The 11,510-nt window shown below is 43.7% G+C and overlaps 2 protein-coding genes across 3 annotated transcripts in view; both read left to right on the top strand.

Annotated features, from left to right (window-relative positions):
* Positions 1-6,385, top strand: part of LOC108698168 (ras-specific guanine nucleotide-releasing factor RalGPS1) — a 183,120-nt gene extending 176,735 nt beyond the window's left edge. For both annotated transcript variants that reach the window (XM_018229456.2, XM_041572316.1), the window contains 6 exons: positions 1,714-1,770; positions 2,215-2,320; positions 2,711-2,803; positions 3,362-3,467; positions 3,815-3,906; positions 4,392-6,385. In XM_018229456.2, coding sequence (XP_018084945.1) covers positions 1,714-1,770; positions 2,215-2,320; positions 2,711-2,803; positions 3,362-3,467; positions 3,815-3,906; positions 4,392-4,421 — 484 coding nt within the window. In that variant the 3' untranslated portion in view covers positions 4,422-6,385. The remainder of the gene's footprint in view (positions 1-1,713; positions 1,771-2,214; positions 2,321-2,710; positions 2,804-3,361; positions 3,468-3,814; positions 3,907-4,391) is intronic.
* A 3,254-nt stretch (positions 6,386-9,639) lies between these two features.
* On the top strand, positions 9,640-11,204 carry LOC108699505. The gene has a single exon (XM_018231612.2). It carries the CDS (start codon positions 9,713-9,715, stop codon positions 11,015-11,017), a length of 1,305 nt encoding a protein of 434 aa, XP_018087101.1. The 5' UTR covers positions 9,640-9,712; the 3' UTR covers positions 11,018-11,204.
* The last annotated feature ends 306 nt before the right edge of the window (positions 11,205-11,510 follow it).

Consider the following 11,510-nt stretch of genomic DNA (forward strand, 5'->3'; position numbering starts at 1 on the left):
GTGCTATAGAAATACAGAACATAAAAATGGCACCGGATGTGGACTTGGTAGTAACAGATGTAGAGGGATGTGCCTGGGGCTAAACAGAAACACCACCTGAGTTTGTAACATTCCTCCATTGATTGTGGTGGATTCTTATTCATATTGACACCTTCGTTAAATATTAGAAAATAAAATACAGCTAACAGTTCAAGCCTGAACATTAGAACTCTAGTTCAACCCATGAGTTGCTTTAGTGCAGAGTAGGCCTGGTGTAGGGTCATGGCCTTGGTTCACTTGCAACTGAAATATATGGCCTGTTGTAAGGTAGGTAGGCACAGCTCAGTCTATAGCAGGAGCATCACACTGATAAGGCTCATATACAATCTTGTCATCAGGTTGCTTGGCCAAGTTTCGACTACTGCTGGTATCCTTTGGGGGCCACATTGGCAGTTAGGTGATGCTTGAGGAAGAACTAGCGCCTCTCCTGAAATACCACCTTCAGTGTTCCCCTACTTTCCATCAATGGTGCTCTGCTTCTAACACCTTGTAGAGTTGATCAGTGGCCTAAAGTTCAACCCAGAAGTATCAGAACAGCTTTGTTTCACCCCTGAGGTCACTCCAAACCATTGCCACCACCTAAACACACTCACTGGCACATTTATTCAGAAGGTAATCATGTGAAGGCAAAGATAAATGACCCCTGTTGAGTACAGAGGGTTCTTATCACTGCTTTGACATTGACTGGAGAGCCTAACCCTACAGGGAACTGTGGTTGAAGAGAAGGAAAGCTTAAATCAGCAGGGGGTGGAAGTTTATCAGGCACATCCACGTGAGCAAAAATGTTAATCTTCTGCCCCATGATGGTGCAGCTCTTCTATAAATACACGCTGACCCATGGAGCTTGGCTGGGGACTGCACTTTGTTATAATTCTCTTGCACAGAACACTAGGACTTCCTACAATTTCTGTCCTTTGCAAAGACGACACCAGCCAAGAACTATGGGGAAATGCATTTTTTAACACAAGAGACACGCAAGCCTGAGACAGAAGTTTAGCATTTTTTGTAGAAATAGGTCAAATTAAATGGACTTCAAAAGAACTTGTCTTACAAGTTATTCGTAATTGAGAAAGCCAGTTGGATGACTGGTGAAACGTCTTCAAGAAAAAAAAAAAAACAGCAAATCCAGTTGATTTGACTTATTTCTACAGATAGACCATGACCTGAAGGAATGAGACTCTTTAAAAACATTAGCATTTTTTTATCACTGAAGGAGACCAACATATTGGCACCCAGAGTGATGTAAGCTTTACTTGCCCTTTAATCGTTGTAATATTGATGTAGTTATTGAGTATGCACATGCTTTGTGTCTTTTTGTCTCTTTTTGTGTTTCTGTTTTTGTCTCTAATATCCATTCTCTCTCTCTGCCGAGACCCAAACAAGGCACTTTGTTTCTATTGGCTGTTAAATGAGAGGGCAGGTTGGAGGCCTGTGATGGGCAGACAGGAGCCTTCCCAAAAGGAACCTAATTCCAGTATGGGCAGGGGGCAAGCTATGCTTTGCCAAAAACCACACTATATGTTGTACAATTCTCATCACTTTCCTGCTCTAAAGTGATTATGTACCTGTGAATATCACGTCTGAGGGACAGTAGAACGGTGCTTTGAATGAGTATTTGGATATGAAAGTCAGGGCCGGCTCTGTACCGCGTGTCTCTTTATGTTTATCTTGTAGCTCTACTCGTTCCGAGCGGGCCAGTGCTTGGATACACACGGGAATGGCGACAGTACGGTAAGGGCAGATAATACATCATTCCACATTATCAATAAATGAGCAGGAATCTCATGTAGGTTGCACTGAGGAGCATGGTGATGTTCAGATTACTCAGCATGGTGGCTAGGCTCAACTTGAGGCTACTCTGTGAGCTCTTGTGGTGCACAGCCTGTGCCTAGCAATAGAGAACCTAATTCCTCTGGGAACAAACCAGTGGCCCTGGGGCCTGCAGTTGATGATGCCTGTATTTACCAGCTGCAGCCATTGGCCTACAAGAAGTCCTTGTTGCTCAGTACTTCGTAGGTTAGTTCGTGGCCACCACATTAGATATTAGATATTTACAACCCCTCAATTGTTTGATAGCAAGACGCAAGAAAGTAGTGAGGTGATTAGATAACTCAGGGTTGACTCAATAGCTGTGCGAGTGGCAGCTCTTTACTTACAGACGTTCCCTTTGTGCAGTCCCACGGGCGCCTACAGCTCCTTCGTAGGAAGCTCATCCAGTGCCATTGCCATGGAGGGTCCACTCAGAAGGAAAACTCTGCTGAAAGAAGGAAAAAAGCCAACGGTGAGATATGATTTGCCATCATGAAAGAGCTTCTTGTACATGATCATGCATAAAGAGTCACATCTTGGTCTTTGAGTAGGAACTTTATGTCCCACCCACACAGGTCAGTTTACAGGAGAACATTAACACCATAGAATAGGCGCTGCCTAGGAAATTATCTGCCATTAATACTGCAAATAATGCATAGGAGAATACTAAGACACATATACTGGTTACGTATATAATGACAGCACCCACCACTTATGTCAACCAGAAGCATTTTGATGCCCTGCAGGCCACAGCTGAGATGGTCCATCATTAACATCAGTCCCAAGGACCATAACATTCACACAAGCAGAGACACTGAAGCATTCCCTGGTTTGGACTATCTACTCTGCTCTCTCTCTACAGCTCGCTTCTTGGACAAGGTACTGGGTGACCCTTTCTGGATCAACGCTCCTGTACTTTGGACCAAAGTCTTTAAGAGGCAACGAACGGAAGCATGTAAGTGTTAGACTATGGACCTAGCCGGCCATGGAATCATGTGGGTTCATGCAAGCGTAAACCTTTCAGACCTAGATACACTGCAGCCCAAATCCTGTGTCCCATAGGTCAAGTTTGGGTGATGCCGTGTGGTGCACAAGTTTTGCAGATATCCTGAGCAAGATCAGTAACTGCATCTCTGATTTTGTCAACAATCACCCCCTGTAGTTGCTGAGGTATCTTCCTCTAGCCATAGCAGCCAAAATATTGGGCAACCAAGCCCATTCCAGCATTCGTGCAAGTGACCCAAAGCCTGACATGGAATTACCTGATTTTTATGGCTCAGGGTTTCCTGTTGGTCAACAGTTTCCAAGGTGGGAGGGAGGAGGGTCAGTGCTTGTGCCGTTACTTTGAATTAATTTGGAATGCCTCATTCAGCTTTCGCTTAGAGAAACTGGAAAGAGTTTTGTATGTTGAATTTGTGTGAAGCTGGGTGGGATCCAGCCAGGACAGTGGCATTCTTATTAAATAAATCATATATAATTTCCCCTTTAACTACATTGATTCTCTCTCTTCCAGTACAAATCTACGCCTAGTAAAAAGGTGTCCATACTTGGCTGGATGGTGGTATTGCCTGACGATCCGGAACATCCCAGCATTTTCCAACTCAATAACCCAGATAAAGGTAACGGTCAGATTCCCTTATGTACCCAGTGCCCTATCAAGATCATAGAGTCCATGTCTGTGAGGGCCCTAGACCCCATTCTGTTGCCCTCAATGTCTCTTTGGCCTTGTTCTCTTGGCTTATCTATTGCTGTGTTGCAACCAGAGGCCACACATAATCCATCAAGTAGCCCTCAACTGGACTCTTAACATTGAACTATGGAACTGGTCAGTTGCTAGTCACCTCGCTTTATCTAGCCATGGTCTGGAAGAGTTAAGGGAGTAATGGACAACTCAGCGAATGAAAGGAATGATTTGGGGGGATGAAGATTAAAGGACACATTAGTAATGAGAACTGTCTAATTTCAGGCAATGTTTACAAGTTCCAGACCAGCTCCAGGTTCCATGCGATACTGTGGCACAAACATCTGGACGACGCCTGTAAAAGTACCCGGCCGCCAGTAAGTGACCTTAACTGTGCCCCAAATGTCAATAAGGCATAGGCCCACTTGTTTAGCGACCCTTTTCCATGTATGGCCAGTTTCAGTGTATCACTAATGGGGTTTGTGGGACCCTTGGCAAGATATTAAGTCAGCCCATTGTATATCAGCTTAAGGCAGTTGTAGTCAGATTTTTCATACCCCTTTTGGGTTCAGTCCCCTTGGCTCATAACAAGGTTACAGCTATAGGTATTTAGGTAGGTATATAAACCAGCAAACAAAGGTCTCCCAAATCTCATCCTAACTGACCTTCAAGCTGCATTCTCCCCAAACAAACCAGAATGAGCCCCTCTGGCCCTACTCCAGGCTCCTATAAGGAACAGACAGACTAAACAAAGTATAATGTGGTGCAATTTCAAGCTTGCAGTCATACAAGTCTTGTGATGTTTTCATGTTCACCACTCAGGCGCCATATTGCTAAAGTGATGATGATGGTTATTTTCCAGGTGCCAGCTAACCTCATGTCTTTCGAGTGAGTGGTTTGGTCCATTTTGGAATTGAAGTGCCAAATTACCCAGCCAAAGTGGATTTATATTGAAGACAACATAGCTGAAAACCTTTTGCCCCTATAGAGTAGATTCGCCCTTCTCTGTGTCACCAGAAACTTGACATCCAAGATGGATGGGCGAAAGCAAGTGACGAGGAAGCAGCTCTGATTGGACGAAAGAGCTTGAGATCATTTTATAAACTCTTCTGTTGTACCACGAAGCTGCTTTGTGTACCGGAACAACTATTGGCCCATGTTGGGTTTAAACCTCCTTCTGACGGACGCTCTATTAACAGTGTTACGCATAATAAACTGTCAATCGGATCAGACCGTGTTTTTAGTTGACTTGTACCGATTCGCTCGGCACCTTTTGTAGGACATTTGACGACAAGAAGAACCCACTTTGGATACATCCCTCAATGTTTTGTGCTCAGTACCAAATCCATGGATTGTGTGACTGTAAATACGATTTTAACTTAATTTTTTTTTAATTCATAAGACACTAAAGTTGTTATTGTATCAGTTTGTTTGTGGTCATGAACTTGCCTGCGATGTAACATAACGAGATGTTCTTTTTATTTACTACATTAGTATAAGAATGTAGGGGCTGGTTGGACCCATTGAAGATAACTCTAGTTTATCTGGCATAATATTTTTTATTGTGTGTGTGTTATTTATACTTTAGTGTGGCGTCGGGTTACGTGGGTGCCCGGAAGGGGCATCGTGGGTGGGGTACAGGCGCTAAGAGTCCGCCCCGCCTGGAAACTTCGCACCAGCAAAGAGAATAATCCGTGTTACAGACGACAGTTCTGCGCATCAGAATTGTTGATTTACATTAACGTGGAAAAGCCCCAAAACTGACCTTCTGCCCCACAAATAAATGTTGAAAGTATTTATTTATGATGACTGTGTACGTTTAAATTGTAAGCTCCTCTGGGGCAGGGACTGATGGGAATGATGTTTAAGTGGTGGGAATATGTTGAAATTATGGGTAGGAAGAGGAGGCAAGTCCCGAGGGTGCAAAGGATAGGGGGGCACTATGAACCTCTTCTTCAACTGCCTCCAGCCTCCTCTAACTCAAAGGTGCATTAGATCAGCAGCGAGTGTGGTGCCAAAGAGACAGTGTAAGTGGGTAAGTGTTAGGAGAGTAGAGTGGTGGAAATGCTGGGGAGAGAGAGTAGTTGCCGAGCAGGAGGGAACGATGAGGTCCTGTTGGGTTGAGCGAGGCCGGGGGCTTCTCTGTTGTGTTGGTCCGGCTCTGAAAGTCACAACTATATAAACAAATGATAATAGTAATAACTTCCAAGGAGTGGAAAGCCTTTGGCAACCAGATTGATCCCTTGGTTGCTCATTTGATGAGGCGCAACTGCAATTCCCATTAGGCCAAAGACTGTGTTGGTCAAAAAAGACATTCACTGAGCCAAGGACGATTGAGTCAGAAACGCTGTACCAGCCTCATTCAACCCACCAGATAGATAGAGCTGAAGGACGTTCAGTCAAACCAGTCGGACTAGAAAGAAACTCAATGAGCTTCTGTATATCACCCAACCGCTGGAATTTGAGGGCACTTTGTGTGAAGTTCTTCATCATGGTCAATGGGTGGTTTTTTACTTGGACTTGATGGACTTGTCTTTCAACCTCATCTGGTAAATAACTTGTAATTCTTTATTAATAATAATAATAATACACTGATCCCTTCCATCATTCTTCGCCCCACAAAGAGTGTGATCGCTGCAACATTAACTGTCCCAAAACTAAATCAAACATGGCCTCCTGCCTTCCCTTTCATCTTTCCGTTGACTCCTCCCTGTGACGGCTTTTTCCTGAGTTTACTAAGACGACTTTGTGGTTTAGCCGCTGAAGGAACCATTTCCGCTGCACATCGATGTCTCGTTTAACATTCCCGGGTGATTTTTGAATTTTGACACCAATAAATGTGAATTGTAAACTTTGCAGCGTTCGTCCCTTTCTTTATTCTATTGATGTTTTACCGGTTTTGTGCCAAAATACACCCGTCCGACACTTACACCCCCTGAACAGCAGTGTCCTGCCCCCGGGCTGCTCCGTTAATTAGATTCCCTTTTTATTTGCAGCAGATCCCTAAGACGTAGAGAGTAATTAAATGGTGCCGTTCACGTATGGGACCGGTTATCCAGAATGCTCGGGACCTTGGGCTTTCTGGATAACAGATCTTTCTGTAATTTGGATCTTCATACCTTAAGTCTACTAGAAAATCATATAAACATGAAATAAACCCAATAGGCTGGTTTTGCTTCCAATAAGGATTAATTATATCTTAGTTGGGATCAAGTACAAGCGACTGTTTTATTATTACAGGTATGGGACCTGTTATCCAGAATAATCAGGACCTGAGATTTTACGGATATCGGATCTTTCCATAATTTGGATCTTCATCCCTTAAGTCTACTAGAAAATCATATAAACATGAAATAAAGCCAATAGGCTGGTTTTGCTTCCAATAAGGATTAATTATATCTTAGTTGGGATCAAGTACAAGCGACTGTTTTATTATTACACAGAAAAAGGAAATTATTTTTAAGAATCTGGATTATTTTATTAAAGTGGCTGGGAGGCAGCCTTCTCATGATTAGGAGCTTTCTGGATAACAGATCCAAAACCTGTAGTGGGATTTGTGTTGTTCCAAACAGATCTGTGGCTTTGGGGTGGCCTGGTGAATCGGGATATCAGCCCTGGTGTAACTATAGGGGTCGCAGACTCCACAACTGCGGGGGTGCCAGGAGAATACTGCGCCGGGCATGGAAAGGCAGCAGGGTCGCAGGTCACCTCAAGGTGGGCATATTGGGAAAAGATTCACTCATTTAGCATCGTATTAACTGTTGGTATGATATAGAGAGTGATAGTCTGAGACTTATTTAGCTTTAAATTCAGCAGCTCTCCAGTTTGAGCAGTCTGGTTGCTAGGGTCCAAATTCCCTAGAAACCATGCATTTACATGGATAAGAGACTGGAATATGACTAGGAGAGGCCTGAATAGAAAGAGGAGTAATACAAAGTAGCAATAACAATACATGTGTAGCCTTGCCGAGCATTTGTTTTTTTAGATGGGGTCAGTGACCCCCATTTGAAAGCTGGAAAGAGTCAGAAGAAGAAGGCAAACAATTCAAAAACTATATAAAAGAAAAAAAATGAAGACCAATTGAGAAGTGGCTTAGAATTAGCCGTTCTATGACGTACTAAAAGTTAACTTAAAGTTGACCCACCGCTTTAGAATTAGCTTTAGAATTGTTTCCGGGGAAAGCCTTAATTAGCCAACATCCTATATAATGAGCTGAGACTAAGCAACGAATTAGCCGTCATTATATCCAGGTAACAGCCCAGTAATTGAGACTGGGATCTCAAGCATTAGTGCGACGTTACACAAGTCATACTGGGAAATTGATGGGAGACCAGCACCCAATGTTCAGTCCAACCAGCACCTTCTGGGTTGGTTTTGGCCCCGGAACATTGGCAGTGACCAAGTTGGCAGCAAATATGGGCCAGTTTAACAGAAATACTCTGTAGGTGCTGATAGAAAGAGAGGGGACCCCTGGGTGCTGTTGCTTTTCTGACCGCCCAATCACCACGCTGGAAGGTTATTTGTGTCTGTATTTGCTCGGAAATCCAAAGAGAATTAAGAAGATCTTAACAAACATCCCCCAAAACAAAGTACGACGGAGGCCACTCTAACTCTAAGAAGTGTCTGGAAGTGATCCATAAAGCAGTGCTCCAGTCATAGAGGTAAGTACCACCTGCCCCACTCACCTGGGAATTCGGTAGGCAGAGCAGACTGCATGCTGGGAACCTACAGCCCCTCATTCTACACCTCTAACGTTTAGTATGATGTAGAGAGGGATATCCTGAGATAATTTGCAATTGGTATTCATTTGTGGTTTTTGACTTATTTAGCTTTTTATTCAGCTGCTCTCCAGTTTGTAATTTCAGCCGTCTGGTTGCTAGGGTCCAAACTCCCCTAGCAACCATGCATTGATGTGAATAAGAGACTGGAATATGAATAGGAGAGGCCTGAATAGAAAGATTAGGAAAAAGTAGTAAAAACAATACATTTGTAGCCTTACAGAGTATTTGTTTTTAGATGGGGTCGGTGACCCCCTATTTGAAAGCTGGAAATAGTCAGAAGGAAAAGGGCAAATCATTTAGTCCAGTTGAAAAGTTGCTTCGAATTGGCCTCTCTACAACATACTAAAAGTTCATTACAAGGCGTTTAATGGCACCCTGGGCAACTTGCAGTGTTTTGTTGATGGGGGGCAGTTCCAGGCATGAGACAAACATATAGAATTAGGAGAGAAGGCGCACACCCTCCTAAATAGAATGCAGGGTGCTAATCCATAGGAGAATCCCCATAATTATAATCAGAAACGGATAGCCCACCCAATTAAAGAAAAAATATAACAAAAAATACAAAATAATATTTGGTGAGTCCAATGTGTTTCGACCATAAGGGGCAAAAATGATATAAAAATCAAAAAGGCAGGATTTTTTTCTAATTTTTTTTTATCATTTGTGCCCCTGAGGAAGACCCTTAAGGTCGAAACGCGTTGGGCTCACCAAATATTATTTCGTATTTTCTGTTATATTTTTGGAATAAATGTATTTTTCTTTAATTGGGTGTGCTGTCCGCTTCTGATTATATTTAGTATGAGACAAATCTGCGTTGGGCGCTGTGTTTTCAGTAATATTCAGCTGCCGAAAACGGCCCCAACATTTTCAGGTCAATTTAACAGAGGGGCAGTTATTGGGGGTACAAGAGCCCCAGGAATAACAAACCTCATACGTAGAGCAGTCGGTCCGTGTGTAGGGGTGGGTGTTGTTTGCCAATGTCAGCAGTTGTTTTGGGAATTGTCTTTATAGTCACTGCTTTTTCTGACTCCTGGAACAATGTAGCACAAGGCAGCTGATTGGCAGAGCCGGAGGCAGACCCGGATTGGCTACATTGTTTCAAGAGTGAGTGAAAGTATAAAGTACAGGGTCTGCCGGATACAAGGGACCCCTGGAATTAGCACAAGCCTTGAGTGAATTCCGACTTGTATCTGGCAACAGAAGTGCAACTACATTGGGGTGATGTGTGTGCAAGCTGGGGTGCTGGGGTGCTGGCGAGGTGCAAGCTCCGGGGTGGGGGGAGAAATAACAAGCCAATTTGCATCCAAGTGCTTTATAAATAAGCCAAGACCCAATTCTATAAACCTTCTTCTTTTTCCCCCCAACATTCCAGATTTCTGTACATGAGGCACAGGGTTATGGGATGTCCAACATGAAGCACTCGGTAACATTCAAGCTCTTGGTGGGCACAATCGGGGTCACTTGCATTGTATTATGCTTCAACCTTCAGTGGTTGGTGAAGCTCAAGCCTCTGAGAAGGACAAGTACAGATGGGAACCTGACCTGCCGAGGCAAATTGCCCGAAGATACCATCACACCATTAAAGGACCTCAGAACCTTTATAATAGCCCCGTACTTGGACAACAGAGAGAGGAACATTGTCCGGATCTTGGGGATTGTTCACCATACGGACGCAAAGGAACTCTACTGCTACTTCTGCTGCGCAAATACCACCGTTCTCCAAAGCAAAGCGGAGATAGATGTCCATGAAGACCGATTTGGCTTCCCCTATGGTCTGGCTGATATTATCTGTGCTGAGCCCCCCCAATGCAGAGCAGCGCATGTTGCCATTGATAGGTCTCCATCTGAAGACATTGCAAACCTTACAGTATTCCCCATCAGAAACAGAGAGACGGCCACACCTACGGCCAACTTCACCGTCTGCATCTCCACCATGTTTGGGAATTACAGCAATGGCCTGCAGTTCATCCAGACCATAGAAATGTATAAGATACTGGGCGCACAAAAAGTCACGATCTACCTTAACAACTGCAGCCGACAGATGGAGGAGGTCCTTCAGTACTACACCAAGGAAGGGACGGTGGAGGTGATCCCCTGGCACATTCAGCGATACCTGAAGATGTCTAAAAGTTGGCGCTATCCCAACGATGACACGGAAATTGGTTATTATGGGCAGCTATCCACACTAAATGACTGTATTTACAGGAACATGTACTCCAGCAAGTTTGTTGTACTCAATGACCAGGATGAAATCATTCTGCCCTTCAAGCACCGGACTTGGGACAACATGATGGAAAGTCTTCAACGGGAAAATCCCAATGTGGCGGTCTTTGTTTTTGAAAACCATCTCTTCCCCCATACGGCCCTGACTGACGGCAATTTCACCAACATGTCCTTGTGGAACCGGGTCCCGGGGTTCAACATACTCCAACACACACTGCGACAGCCAAACAGTCCTGACATCTTCAATTCCCGAAAAATGATTGTGGATCCGAGGGCAGTGATCCAAACGTCTGTCCACTCTGTTCTGAAACAGTACAGAGACTCCCAGTATGTCCCTTTAGAGAGCGCTTTGGTTTATCACTGCAGAGACCCCCCAGAAGAACCTGCACCCACATCCTCATTGATTGAGGACAAAAATATATGGCGCTTTAATGAGACACTAATTAGGAATGTTAACAACATGCTAAACCATTTTCTAAAATAATGTGCTATTATTGGCCACAGATATCTGCTCTTCAAGAATAAATAAATTACGTATCATTAAAGGAAACTGAACCCCTAGAACGTTCTTCTGAGAACTTTTGACATTTACATCTTTTTTTTTTTAATTTTCAAGATATGAGCAGTTTATAACCTACTAATAGAAAATGAATCGAGTCGGCTGAAAATTAAGTTTCCTGTGACATGTAACCTCTTGTGACTTTGCCGAGGAGTTTCAATGTAATCATATGTTAAAACAAAAGTCATTATTTTTAGCTACTGGTCCTACAGTGACTGCAAAATCTCAAGTGCTGGAGGCCACATGGTCAGGCTGGAACCCAAATGAGCAGCGTCAGGGATCTGATTTCATTTGTGTTTAGTTGTTGGAAGCAAAATATCCACCAAGTAGAACCTGTTCCTCCTGCCTCATTGGCTGCTGCTGTAATTATGACACTTGACCACTAGAGGTCACTAGAGGTCGGCTGCAGTTCTGAAAG

The sequence above is a fragment of the Xenopus laevis genome, chromosome 8L, assembly GCF_017654675.1.
Source record: "Xenopus laevis strain J_2021 chromosome 8L, Xenopus_laevis_v10.1, whole genome shotgun sequence".
NCBI classification, from domain to species: domain Eukaryota; kingdom Metazoa; phylum Chordata; class Amphibia; order Anura; family Pipidae; genus Xenopus; species Xenopus laevis.